This window comes from Dermochelys coriacea, chromosome 1 (assembly GCF_009764565.3).
Source record: "Dermochelys coriacea isolate rDerCor1 chromosome 1, rDerCor1.pri.v4, whole genome shotgun sequence".
Taxonomy (NCBI): domain Eukaryota; kingdom Metazoa; phylum Chordata; order Testudines; family Dermochelyidae; genus Dermochelys; species Dermochelys coriacea.
The window spans coordinates 151,368,227-151,383,103 of NC_050068.2; the positions used below are offsets into that span (position 1 = coordinate 151,368,227).

A 14,877-nucleotide genomic window follows, 5' to 3' on the forward strand; every position below is an offset into this window, starting at 1 on the left:
TCCCCCGGGAACCCCAGATCTTCCTCAGCTGGGGAATCTCCTGTCTCTCTCTTACCCACACAATGAAGGAGTCGAATTCTCAGCAGACTTCCTTGCTTTGTACTGGGATGCCAAATCATAACACTGATTTCGTATAGGACCACTATTTAAAATTGGTCAGACCATGGTCTCTCCCCATGCCCTAGCCTCACTGGCTTATGGAGCTTTGAGCAAGTGCAAAAACCTAGGTGGGGAGGGGGGCAAATGTCCCACCCCAGCCAGCCCTTCACCCTAACTGGCACCACTGCAACAATGTGATAGCAACAAACAACATGTTATTTCCACGATTTGGGGTGGTGGTGGTTGGTTTAGCTAGTAGGAGATCAGCTAAATGGAAATAAAAGGGAAGGAAAGGGGGGCATGTAAGAGGAGAAGGGTAAGAGGGACAGGGCAGGGGAGAACGGAGGCAGATGTGGAGTGAAACTCAGATGAGGAGACTGTGAGGGAGGAGTATGGGGAGGGTTGTAGGAAATGGCCAATCAGCACAGGGTAGAGAAATTCCCATAAAAACAGTAGGAAGTTCTCTGAATGTGTGAAAGTCCCTGCTTCGGCAGGCTCCATGGCAGAAGGGAAGGGAGATGCTATCCAGCCTGTAGTTTCCCCTGCACAGTTCTGGGTCCAAGAATAGGGAGGGCTGGGGTGGCCCCAGCTGGGTCCCATTTTATACTGTTTTCTTAATGCAAGTCTTTCCTTTGGCTGCTTCTGCAGCTGCTCTTATCTCAGGCCTGGTCTACACATAAAACTTCAGTCAATATAGCTACAGCAGTCATGGGTATGAAAAATCCATACCCCCTGAGTGCCACAGCTATGTCTAGCTACCGTTGCTTGGGTAGGTGGAGTTCCTACAGCCATGGAAAAACCCCTTCTGTTGCTGTAGTCCGTGTCTATGCTACAGGGTTATAGCAACATAACCATACTGTAGACAAAGGTTCAGCTTTCTGTGTGGAACAGAGACCATGAGCAACGGCCATGCCATCACTAGCCCCACCTTCTGCATGGGAGATCAACAGGAGGACAGAAGTCACGCCTCATTGAAGGTAAGCGCATTCATATTGTGTACCTTCACATAGGAAGGGAAAGATATGGCCCTGACCAAATATAGTATTTGGTACTACAGCTGTTGAGAGCTGTAGTTTTAAAACTCGGAATCTCTACAGTATTGGTGTAAATCAGGATGAGTTACTCCATTGAAAATAGGCCAACATCTCTGTTCCTCCCAAACTCTGCATGGCACAGGAATGAGGAAATGAGAGTCAGTGGGGGCTTTTGCCACATTTGCATCTCCTCTCTACCTTCTGTTCTGCTGGATGCCTGTTTGGCTTCCAGTATGCTCTAATTTATGTTGGGCTGCAATGGCCCCTTAAGGGCTATTCCACAGCCAAGAACAGCTGCAGCTCAGTTGCACTCTGACCACTCACCTCTTCCTTGGCACACACCCCAAGGCTAGAGGTTATAAGGAGGGGTAATGGAGAGCGCAGGGGTTGGGGTTGGGGTTATTCCGTGGGAGCTGTTTCTGCTGGTTTACAGCCCCTTTAGGCAGCTGCAGGGGACAAAGAACAGAGCCTGGCCCAGGAACCTGCTTGCCCTTGCAGTACCACCACGAGGGAGATCCAGCATGCCTCTGTTAGGGTTGCCAAACCTCCAGGATTGTCCTAGACTCTCCAGGAATTAAAGATTAACCTTTAATTAAAGATTATGTCATCTAATGAAACCTCCAGGAATAGGGCCAAACCAGAGTTGGCAACCCTAGTCGCTGGGGGGCGGAGACCCAAGGGAAAACAGCCAGGCTTATCCAAACGCCTGTCGCGATCGCCAGCCTCCTGGATTTGCGTTAGCCAGGCTGTCGGGCTGGATCAATCCAAGCCACGCTCCCCTTTCTCCGCCTGTCGTGAGGAAGCGCCGAGCGGGGCCAGCTAGGGGCTGCAGCGGGCCATTGGCTTCCCTCCTCTCTCCTCGCCCGCCCTCCGCTACGGCTGGGGCAGGTGATGCGCCCTCCCGCTTGACAGCCGCATCTGCAGCCCAGGGCGACAGCGGCTTGGCGGGGCCGGGGCGAGGCGGCCTCCTGCTGGCGCAGATTCTCCGTGTGGGGAGCAGCCGCAGGAGGCGGCGGCGGCGGCGGGGTTTCTCCGAGCCACTGAACCCAGGGCTGGAGCCAGTCCCGGCAATCGGCTCGCGAAGGGAGCAAGGCCGCGGGGACGGACTCGTAAGCGGAATCCCCGCCCCCCGCTCCCATTTCGGCGCAGCCGCCGCGGGCTGCTCGCCCAGCTCCTGCGGGGCCCCTGCTACAGCAGGGACCCTCCCTTCCCGCCGGTGCAGCCCGGCTCGGCGGGGGCACGGAGAGCCAGCGCTGCTTCGCCAACCGCTTCGGTGGCTACGCGGGCAGCCTGCCGGCCGGGCAGCGCCACGAGGCGGTGGTGCCCTGGGTCGCCTCCACCATCGAGCGCATCCTGCGGCAGGTGCCCCCGCTGGAGGGCGGCGGCGGGCTGGCCGGGGTGGCCTACATGCTGGAGCACGCGGCGCGCTGCCCGCTCCTGGCCCCGGCCCGGGACACCTCCCTGCGGGCGGCCCGGCGCCTCGTCGACGCCTGCGTGCGCTACGAGGAGGAGCGGGGCGAGCCGGAGGCCGACACGCGGGCCGCCTTCCTGCTCGGCGGGGCCGGGGTCTACGCGGTGGCCGCGCTCGTCTACCAAGGCCTGGGGCTGCCCGACTTCGGCCGGCTGCTGGGCCGCTTCCGGGAGCTGAGCCAGGTCTGCGCCCCCGTCGCCTTCCTGGAGCGCGGCTCCGACGAGCTCTTCGTGGGCCGGGCCGGCTACCTGTGCGCCGCCCTGCTGCTCAAGCAGAAGCTGGGCATGGAGGTCAAGGCGGCCGGGCCGGGCCGCGCCTCGCCGTCGCCTTCCCCGGCGGGCTGGGCTGGGCTGGGCTGGGCTGAGCCCGGGCCGGGTGGGGGCGGGGGGCTCGCGCCAGCGCCCGCGCCGGGCCGGGCCGGGGCCTCCTAGTCAGGGACCCCCCGCGCGGTGTCAGGCTTGGTCCCTCCCCGGGAGAAGGTGCCGCGTCAGGCAGGGGCTGTCGCTCCCGACCGCTCCCTCTCCCGCCCGGGCTGGGGCCGTAGCTGGGAGTCCCGCCTTGCGGCTTGTCGGGGGTGCCAGAGTCCATTGGCTTTTACTGAATGGCTGTTGGACTGTCCGCCAAGAAGCCCAATCTTTTGCCAAGCGGGGATGGGGCTGCATCCCCGGAGCCTTTGCCCTTTGTGTGCCTGGTTGAAAGGCAGCCTAGAATAAGGATGCGGCGTTGTGGAAAACTGAATGGAAAGAGAGGCCGCTGAGGACCGAAAGCAGGTAGACTGTGGTCTTTCTCCTTATAAGGCGGTCTGATACAAATCAAAACAAAAAAAGACAAGGAGGACTTGGGGCCCCTGAGAGACGAACGCATTTATTAGAGCATAAGCTTTCCTGAGCTACAGCTCGCTTCATCGGTTAGGATGCATCCGATGAAGCGAGCTGTAGCTCACGAAAGCTTATGCTCAAATAAATGCGTTAGTCTCTAAGGGGCCCCAAGTCCTCCTTGTCTTTTTGCGGATACAGACTAACGCGGCTGCTGCTCTGAAACCTGTCATGATACAAATCAAGCTCACAGCCTTCACAGTGCAGGTCCTGGTCGTTTGGTGAGGAGGGCAATTCCTCGGTGTTGAATGAACTGCAGGGCTTACTTCGGGCGTCTCAGGGAAGGTATTAGAAAGCAGATATTAAAACAGTTGTTGATTGATATGGAATAATAACAGTTATGATAATTAGCAATGATATTCTTGGGATTGGCTGGGCCAGATTTTCAAAAACACTCAGAATTTGAAATTTGTGAGAATTTCCCAAAGAGCCCAGAATCCAATTTTCAGAGCTGTTTTGAAAAGGCTGGCAACTTACTTTGGTGCCAAAAGGGGAGGTGAGGTTTGTTGTTGTTGTTGTTGGGTTTTTTTTTTTTTTTTTTTTTAAATCTAGGATTAAATTGTGGTTGTCTTTGCCATTGACTTGAATAGAAATAGCATGCTACCTTGGGGCAGATCCTCTGCTGGTGTAAAATGTCATGACAATTTGGTGGGCCTTGGTCCACTCACAGCTGCCACTGAATAAATAATAATAATTCTCATTTGCAGTAAAGTTTGTCAGAGAGTAGTCAGTGTTGTATCTAAACAGATATTTGTTAAATTCTTTTTCCAGTCCTCTTGTGATGTCCGATTTTTGGTTTTTTGCTTTTTTTTTTTTTTTTTTTTCTATGAAGCACTCATTTGCAAGTTCTTATGCTTCTGGCTTTTTTCTCCTGGGAGATGAAACAACTACTGGGAAATAAAATGTAAACAGGAGCAATTCTGCCTTATCCTATACCAATCACTGCAGTTTTTTCCACCAAATGCATCCGATGAAGTGAGCTGTAGCTCACGAAAGCTTAAGCTCAAATAAATTTGTTAGTCTCTAAGGTGCCACAAGTCCTCCTTTTCTTTTTGCGAATACAGACTAACACGGCTGCTACTCTGAAACCAATCACTGCAGTGGCAGTCCAAGGAAATTCATACAATGGAGGGTTTAGGGGACATCAGCATAATTAAGCAGCCATTAAAGGCAACAAGAATGTTAAGCCAATTAAATAAGAGACACTTACTGTACATGTTTAAATGTTATTTTTTGTCCTTGTTCAGCTTATTAACCAGAGATATTTAACAACAATAATATTGTGCACTTCTATAGCATCCAATGTTCCCTCTAATTTTTGACAGGCCGTGTGTGCAAAAAATTTCTTCTGTGCAAATTTTTGTGCGTGCGGTGTTTCGCTGTGTGCACGGGGTTTAGGATCTGTGTGCGTGCACACACACGCACTGCTTAGAGGGAACAGTGATAGCACCTTCCATCCGAGGATGCCATATACAGAGCCAAAAGGTGGTATGTAGGCACAGCACAATATTGGGTGCAGCACAGGGCAGTACCACTCTGGGGGAACCCAGGAGGGATATTGCCTCAGAAAGGTACAAGCCATTCTGGAGCTTCAGGGTGCACAGTGGGAATGTGCACTCTGCTCATACACATGCTTATTATGGTATAGGGTTCCTTCTATCTTCGCGATGGGTCAGCTGTTCTGTACGGTGTGGAGCAATGAACAGGGCTCCTGCACTTATTATTCCCTTTGATGTGACTTGTGCTCTTAGAGTGCAAGCAGGGAGCAGTCTCTACCCTCTCTTGAGTTTGGAGACGGCAGTTATGCTGGGCTCTTGTATGGGGCAATGCAAGGAGACGAAAGATCCTTCCACTGCCTACTCAACAGCACTTGCTGAAAGTCCAAGCTCAGTCTACCTGGCCCTAAGGAGTGAAGCCTCCCAAGAGCCCAGTGAAGTATGTATATGTTGTGGTCTCCATTTAACAGATTGGTTTAACAGTGACGCAGAGAAGGTCACACGCCAAAGGTCATGGAGCAAGTGTGTGACAGAACTGGCAATAGAATCCAAATCTCATGACTCCTTTTCTGTGTTTTTACCACTAAACTGTGCTTCCTCCCACATTTAATTTTACTTATCCCTTTCACTAATGTTGAAAGGGGGGAAAAAGAAGTAAAATAACTAAAGCCACCCTTCAAAATAAGAAAAGTAACCTTAGCCTGAAGTGTATATACCTATGCTGATATAATTTGTCTGCTAATTAAAGTTCCCATCCTGCTATGGAATATTTTAGCAAGCACATCCTAGGGCCACATCCTATAGTCTTTTACAAATGAGGAAACTGAGGCACAGAGAGGTTATGTGTCACTTGTTACTCAAGGTCACACGGTGTCAATGGAGTTCAGAAATAGAAACAATATGTCCTTGCTCTAAATATTACAAAACACTACCTCCCATAATTTGATTATGCATAATCTCACTGTTGACTTGTTGCAGAATGTTTTCTTATTTCCCAAGTTTATTTTCTTGAGGCTGCCAAGTAAACATTGATAGCACAAAGAGAAATTCGTCCCTTACATTAAATCAGGGCCATTGCTCTTGATGCTATGCTGTTGCTCTTCCCCCGATTAAATTAAACTATCACCTAGGTTCTGAGAAATTGATCACCCTTGAAGAAATGCTTTATGGTTACATTTTTCAATGTATCAAGTTTTTTTCACCTTTATTTTAGTGGGTACAAATTTAGCTTAGATATTGAGCCCTGATTCTGCTCAGCCTCACTTATTGTCCTGGAGCCTTAAAATTCCAATTAGCCTGCAGAGGGCTTACTGCCTGCTCAACAAGGTGAATTCACTTGACTACCCTTGAGCTCATGAAAAGAAGAGACACTTCCTTGCTGATGGTTAGGAGGGGTTTACAACTGTACACAAGTTGTCCCGGTGACTTCAGTGGAACTATTTGCACAAGTAGAGATTGCTTATGTTAGTGACATTTTGCAGGATTTGGCCCTTTATGTGTGATGATACTGTTCATTAGGAATAATAAGATTCAACAGAATATGTATCTTGATTAGGTTCCATTAAATTGCAACTGAAGCTTCACATATAGAGGGAGGTGAAATATTGTCCTGATAGAGAATGTGTCATTTGTGCTCATTACATTTTTATAAAATATAGATGCTACATAGTCTTTTATCCAAGTATTTTCAGTGTACCTAGGGAGTTTTTTTTCAGTTATATCTTCCTTTGAATACATCTTTTTGTAATGCTTTCTTCACAGTTCCCGAGGTAATGGCGCCTCTGACCCCTTCACAGTTCCCGAGGTAATGGCGCCTCTGACCCCTTCACAGTTCCCGAGGTAATGGCGCCTCTGACCCCTTCACAGCACTTAATTTGTAGTGAAAGAGTTGCCAAGGATCAAGCAATTTTTTTACATTCATAACTGATGCAGCAAGCCCAGAGGTGCTGCGGCTATGAACTGCCAAGCTTAGAGGTGCTGAAGCTCAGCCCTGGCAAGCCCTGGCACAAATTAAGCATTGCCCCTTCAAGGTTTGCCTGAGGACACTCCACTTAGGTCTCAGGCCTTTAGCCATCACTTTTCTCGGTATGGAAACTAGCGGTCCCCTCCCTCCAGATAGAATGTAGGCTGCAATTGCTCCTGCCATTCATTGTGTTTAGTTCACCGCTCGCTGTCCTGTTCTTTCCCAGGGGCTATGCCAGGGTTAGTCAACCAGCCTTCATAAAGCAAAATATTTATTTAGAACAAAAGCACTCCAAAGAAAACATATCTTGAAAACCATAAACAGCTTATATGTAAGTGCCTTTCCAGGTGTCATTTTCCACATGAAAACCCTGGTAGGTTTCAAAGTCCTTCAAACACCTTTTGCAGGGTCAGTCTTTCTTGGTCCCAGAGTCAAATCAGTACTTGCGTAGAGTGAGAATGATCCCGTGTCTGTAGCAGGCTGCCCATTTTATACAAGTCTTAGTTCTGTGTTTGTTGGGCCTTTTGAACCTGGTGAAAACCAGGATATGCAATTTCCCCCTGGGGGTGGTACTTTTACAGACTTGTTTGCCCGTCTAGGGATTTGCGTTAATTTCCCATTAGTGATTTTAGTTCTAGATAGGTTTCAGAGTAGCAGCCGTGTTAGTCTGTATTCGCAAAAAGAAAAGGAGTACTTGTGTCACCTTAGAGACTAACAAATTTATTAGAGCATAAGCTTTCGTGAGCTACAGCTCACTTCATCGGATGCATCCGATGAAGTGAGCTCTCGAAAGCTTATGCTCTAATAAATTTGTTAGTCTCTAAGGTGACACAAGTACTCCTTTTCTTTTAGTTCTAGATAGTTTATCCTTCGTGACTTCCCTTCAGTCACTGCATTGCTTGTCTTGTTTTGAGAAAAAAAAATAATCCCTTCCCATCTGGCAAGTAACATACCAGGTGAGAAGGGGTAACGAGTCACATGTTTTCTCCTAAAATTACATCAGTTTTCCCAATTCTGCACATTTTTTATGCTTCTTCAGTAGTTAGATATCCCACAGAATGCATATGTCCCCACAGATGCCCATGGATGGATATGCATATGTCCCACAATGGTAAAAAGTCCATTAAACTGTTTGTATTCCTTTTATTAATGATATAACGTTTTCCCCCTTCCCTTTCCTTTTATTGTGGTGGTGTTTCTGTCCATTTCCCTATTTAGGAAGCATGCCATTAGCTGATCTGGCTTATTCCCCTATACCTTCTTTTAGTGGTGTCCTTGTCACTATCTGAAGATGGAGGAAAGGATAAAGAATTAAAATTGTTGTGTTACCAACCTCTTGAGATTTTTACGGCCTTTTTGAATAGGGTTGAGGTTTTCTCTCAATAACCTGTACACTTGTAACACCTACTGGCTTGATTAACCTACATTGGTGGTGGGGGGTACCAGAAGTGACCGTAGTGACCCATACCAGTATGTTATGAGAGAGAACAAGCAGGGTTTGTGCTGCTGCCCTCCCCTTTTGAGGTTTCCACAAGAGGATGGTGGCTTTAAATTGCTTTTGAAGCACCACGGGAATCCCGTGAGAAGAGACTTAATCAGCATTTTCTCTGGGCATCATGGCCACACCACTTCCCTGGTCTGAACCATCCATTTCTGGGGCTGGTTTGGTTGGCCACAGTTCCCCCAGTGGTGCAGAGGTTGCAGAAGTTTTTTGTTTCCTCAAACCCATATTGGGGTGAACTTTCTGCTGCTCGGGCAGAGGCCAGTGTACTCCATGGGTGAATCAAACTGCATGTTATATAATCTGAAATAATAATACTTCACTCTTCTATAGGACTTTTCATCAGTAGACCTCGAAGTGGTTTACAAAGGTCAGGGTAGTGAAAAAGCTGTTTTTGCTGCTCTTCTCCAATTCCCCAGACATCTCTTGCTGGTCTACCTCCTTCCACGTACTCTTTCTGTACCCAGAATTTAAGAGATTCTGTTTGCACTCTTCTGTTCACATCTTTCATTCTTTCCCTCCCGCTCCCCCTGCCACCCACTCTTTTTGCTCTGCTCTTAAACATTCCTGGGATCCACAGGTCTATGACTGTTAAACATTAAATACAAATGTGTTTATAGTGAATGTAAGGATTTTGAAAGATCTTGGATGGATCACTCTGGAGTCTGTCGTCATCCATTTGTCTTCATTAGAGATACAGAATAGGCCGCTGTTGTGCAGACTTCCCCACACTGCTCTTCTAATGTAACTCAATTCTGATCTAACTAATTTTGAGGTCGGGGTTGATTCAGTTTCCATGCTCATTCAATATTTACTCTTTGCTTAGACTGCCAAGTACTGTAAAATATTGTGGTGGTTTTCTGGACACCTGTTGGAACAATATTTCAATCATCACTTATTTTGTACAGGCTACTGCGCTCTTTTGATATAGATTTTTTGGTCACATGGACTAGGACTGGTTTTAAAGCAGGAACCAACAGAGGTGAAGGTCTTTCCCTCCCACACTAGTTCCCTGAAATATATGCTCCCCCCCTCCCTGATTTTCCAGTGCACCTATTTAGACTAGATTTTAAATTTTAAGTGCTTTTTATTAGTGAAGTTAAATTGACAGTTTAAAGTGGGAGGTCTAACCTACAAATAGGCCTAAACAAATCAATATTGTGGGTGTTCAGACTCAGAATGCAGTTCAGATCTGAATGTCGGAACCTATCTCTATAATGGACCAAAACAAAGCCACACTTTTTCAAAATCAGGATGCAAATTCTGAGGTTGGGATACATGACTAATACTAGATAAACTTCAAAAATCTGAGTGGTATCACAGGTGCAAATAAGTATGTGTGAAATACTCATTATCTGCTTTAAATATAAAAGGCAGAATTTTGTTTTGATAATGTTGATCTTCAAATCTATTGCTGTGTATTGTCATACACAGATCTCACAGCAGAGTCATTCAGAATTGGATATTTGATTGACACACAAGGTTGTAAGGCACGCAGACAATCTCACATCCAGTACATCACATCACATACATGGCTACCACTCTGAAACTTGTCACATCCAGTAGTAATAAGGATTTTGATAGCTGATATCTGAAGAATGATAGTAATCTGACATTTGTTTATTACAGAGACAAGGCGGGTGAGGTAGTGTTTTTCATTGGACCAACTTCTGTTGGTTCAATATTACCTTATCCACCTTGTCTAACTGATATCCTGGGGGCATACATTCTTGTATTATAAAAGGAGAATCTCTCACAAAAGTGATGTCAGGTGTCTATACATTTCTTCATGCTGTTGAAAAAAATGTATCTATACTTCACTATCTTAGCTGAGGAAGCAACTGAGTTTATGAATAATCCAAATTACAAAGTTATATTTAACAGATATTTACCGTTTTCCCCCCAAAGAAGTCTCCTGTGTCCAGAGTGGAGCCCTACATTTCCATCCCTCTTCTTTTAATTCCACATCTTGGAGGCCTATGCTATGGATACTGTTCCTCTGCGTCTAGCACACTGTCACTCAACAAATACATCATCACGGAGAACTGTTCAGTCTCTCTTAAAATCAGCCAGTGTCACTCTTTAAACGGCTAGAGGGGCGGCTGTTACATGCGAAGTATTCCTCTCCTCTTCATAGTTGTGTGTTATGTTCCCAGCCTAGGGGATGGAACAACAATGGCTGTGAGTTTTCCTGCCTCTCTCCCCCTCACATGGGAAACAGTGCAGACGGATCAGAGATCCATCTGACAGAATGCATCCGAAAGCGTTGGAGGAAGATGTGCTGTATTGTTACATGTGATACAAAGGCAAACCTTAGTTCTGGAATAATCCATGGACAAGGCTAAAAAGTCCTTTTAAAATGAGCTTTACCTATAGTATTGCCATCAAAGATGATATGTAAGCCACTATGCAAACACTTAGAGGCATTGCAGGCATGTGGGGTCAGGGCACAGGTGTGTTTGTCAAGATGCGTCTGAACCCATGCTCTGGAGATTGTTACATGTGTGCCTGAGTGGTAAGTGATCCCTGTAGGCATCCAGAGCCAGCAAAACATTTGAATCCAAGGAACTTTGATTCAGGCTAGCCTGAGGTGCGCATACTACTATTGTTCAGATTATTAGAAATTTATGATCAGTTTGATGCTGGAATTTAAGCAGTTTCTCAGGGAGCAATATACAAAGTAAACTGTCTCCAATTTCCCAAATTCTTATGACAAATTTTTGTAAGAACGTAAGGAAATCCTTTGCCATTATAATGCTTCTTTATATAGCTATATTTGTTACCCCTATGTACCCCTCTGTTCTGGGCCACGGTGCTCAAAGCACCACAGGTCCGGCAGGAGTACTCTGAGAAAAAGAGGCTTACACACAGCTGTGAGTTATTGGCTTTACTGAAGGTTAGTGACCCACCCGCAACGGGGACTCCAAGCGTTGCAGTCACGAAGGCAGGGAACCCAGCACACTGGAGCTCTGCCTGGGACGGAGTCCAACGGAGGGGCAGACAGTCAGCGTTAGTAAGCACTACACAAAAACAGCTCATCAATACAGAATTAGGTGCTTCTTAAAGGGGAGCTTTCTACTACCTGGCGAAGGGCCATGCAAAGCAGCTATGTTCTTCAGAAACTATCTATATCCTGCAATAACACAGCAGCTGTGTCCTTCAAGAACTATCTTCTACAATAACAAAGCAGCTATCTATGCCCCACAGTAACCTCTCGGCTTGAGAAAGCGAAAGTTCCCTAGCTAGGCCGTAATAAAGTCTTCCGCAGTCCCTTACACCCTCCTTTTGAAACACTAATGTAAATGCAGTATTTTGGCCTGATTTTCCTCACTACATGAAGTTTCATCCTGTCTTGCAGGGGACAGAATCGGGTCCAAGGTTAGGAAATTAAACTGTGCGAATGAGTATGGCAGAGTGTGTGCGTGTGTGTGTGTGAGAGAGAGAGAGAGAGGGAGAGAGATGGGAGGGAGAACTGGGAGATGAGAAGGAGTGGGGAGAAGAGAAGAGCAGAGAAAAAGTGAGAAAGACAGAGCACAAAACAAGATAAATATTTAAGAACCAACATCCCACAAGGAATAGAATTCAGAGAGAAAGAGAATAAGAGCAAGAAATAAAATAGAACTTGAAGCAGGGTACAGTTTAAAAAAATGAAAGCAGGTCCTCTTGCAAGATTCTTAGCTGATGTGAATTGGCATAGGTGCATTGGTGGCAGTGAGGGGCTATGCTAATTCACACCAGTTAAAAGTCTAGCCCAGAGGCTAGAAAATATAGTATAAGGGATGGGATTGTGAGACACCTTTCCCCCCCCCCCCACCCCAGAGATACAGTTAGAGAGGTAAATCCTAGAGCTGCTTGAAAAATATATATTTATTTTGACAAAAACGAGGTCATATTTTAAATGAAAATCTTAATGAAAAATGTCCCATTTTTCAGTCAGCTCTAGCAAACACTGTTTTCTCCAACTCTACTGTTTGTTTTAACTTTATCTGTCCAGGATTTTATTGTGAAAGAGGCGATGGTTGGGTAGGAAGGAGGGTTGCTTGTTTGAAGAAGAGGAGAAGGAGTAGGCGTCTTTCTCTCTTTTCCCCCACCTCCACCCCCCAGCTCCAAAACCCTTCTATCCCTCCACTGAACCCACCTCCACCAAAGCCCTTTCTTTTTCCCCTGCCCCCCACAGCAATAGGTATCCTGTTTTCTCGCTTTGCAAATCTGATCACCCTAGGTCATTGTTGCTGACCTTCATCTTTTGGTCTAATTACTAGCTCACAGGTCCAAAATCTCAATGATTTCCTTATACACAATGTTTGTGTGGATCCCTAGGGCAATTTACAGTCTGTGTCTTACTGCCTCTTCAGTTGTCTCCAGTGGTTCTTTTTTCTCTTTCCTTGTTTTCGCTCTTGTCACCATTTTTTCTTCACACAAGTACACAGATACACATGGAGAAGTCACTTTTATTGTCAGCATTTATACACAGTGGTATCTGAGCAGCCACAGATTCTGCTTACAGGAAATAACTGTGATAACCATGGTGTCAGTTGGCAAATACTGACCTTTTTAATTTTCAGAGTAGCAGCCGTGTTAGTCTGTATTCGCAAAAAGAAAAGGAGTACTTGTGGCACCTTAGAGACTAACAAATTTATTAGAGCATAAGCTTTCGTGAGCTACAGCTCACTTCATCGGATGCATTTGGTGGAAAATACAGCGGGGAGATTTATATACACACACAGAGAACATGAAACAATGGGTTTTATCATACACACTGTAAGGAGAGTGATCACTTAAGATGAGCCATCAGCAGCAGCGGGGTGGGGGAAAGGAGGAAAACCTTTCATGGTGACAAGCAAGGTAGGCTATTTCCAGCAGTTAACAAGAACATCTGAGGGACAGTGGGGGGTGGGATGGGGGGGGGAGAAATAACATGGGGAAATAGTTTTACTTTGTGTAATGACTCATCCATTCCCAGTCTCTATTCAATTCTAAGTTAATTGTATCCAGTTTGCAAATTAATTCCAATTCAGCAGTCTCTCGTTGGAGTCTGGTTTTGAAGTTTTTTTGTTGAAGGATAGCCACCCTCAGATCACCGATAGATTGTAGTTTCCTCAGGAAGTCAGTGGTGTTTCGAAGATAGCTGGGAGTGCTGATAACGTAGGGCCTGAGGAGGGAGTCTACATAGCCAGACAATCCTGCTGTCAGGGTGCCAATGCCTGAGATGATGGGGCGTCCAGGATTTCCAGGTTTATGGATCTTGGGTAGCAGATAGAATACCCCAGGTCAGGGTTCTAGGGGTGTGTCTGTGCGGATTTGTTCTTGTGCTTTTTCAGGGAGTTTCTTGAGCAAATGGTGTAGTTTCTTTTGGTAACCCTCAGTGGGATCAGAGGGTAATGGCTTGTAGAAAGTGGTGTTGGAGAGCTGCCTAGCAGCCTCTTGTTCATATTCCAACCTATTCATGATGACAACAGCACTTCCTTTGTCAGCCTTTTTGATTATGATGTCAGAGTTGTTTCTGAGGCTGTGGATGGCATTGTGTTCTGCACGGCTGAGGTTATGGGGCAAGTGATGCTGCTTTTCCACAATTTCAGCCCGTGTACGTCGGCAGAAGCACTCTATGTAGAAGTCCAGTCTGCTGTTTCGACCTTTAGGAGGAGTCCACCCAGAATCCTTCTCTCACGGCTGCTACTCTGAAACCTGTCATTATGCAAGGCACTGAATTTAGCCGTATAGAGTGGAAATCTGTCAACTTCATGAAAAAACTCGCACAGATACAGACAGACATCATCTTCCTCTCCAAATGCAAACAGATGGACATCATACCGAAAGGACTGAAGGTAAAAAATCCATTACAATCTACATACCACACAGACTATGCTGACAGCTTGTGCCACACACTCTCAAAGAAACTGCGGAACCACCTGATCAACATCCTCTACAGCAAACAGGGAAAGATTAAGAATGAGCTCTCAAAACTGGATACTCTCATAAAGAACCAACCTTCTACACAAACTTCCTCGTGGCTGGACTTTACAAAAACTAGACAAGCCATTTACAAAACACACTTTGCTTCTCTACAAAAGAAAAAGGACACTAAGCTATCTAAACTACTATATGCCACAAGGGGCCACAACAATGGTTCCCGTAACCCACCCAGCAATATTGTTAATCTATCCAACTATACTCTTAGCCCAGCAGAAGAATCTGTCCTGTCTCGGGGCCTCTCCTTTTGCCTCTCCACCCCCACGAACATGATACAGTTCTGTGGTGACCTAGAATCCTATTTTCGACGTCTCAGACTCAAGGAATATTTCCAACACACCTCTGACCAACATATTAACCCACAGAGACCTTCCTGCCAACACTACAAAAAGAAGGATTCTGGGTGGACTCCTCCTGAAGGTCGAAACAGCAGCCTGGATTTCTACATAGACTGCTTCCGCCGACGTG

At 46.4% G+C, this 14,877-nt stretch overlaps 1 protein-coding gene across 1 annotated transcript in view; it reads left to right on the forward strand.

Moving 5' to 3' along the window:
• Positions 1–995: 995 nt before the first annotated feature.
• Positions 996–14,877, forward strand: part of LANCL3 (LanC like 3) — a 51,402-nt gene continuing 37,520 nt past the window's right edge. The window contains exons 1-3 of the mRNA XM_043505491.1: positions 996–1,076; positions 2,063–2,159; positions 2,248–2,894. Coding sequence (XP_043361426.1) covers positions 996–1,076; positions 2,063–2,159; positions 2,248–2,894 — 825 coding nt within the window. The remainder of the gene's footprint in view (positions 1,077–2,062; positions 2,160–2,247; positions 2,895–14,877) is intronic.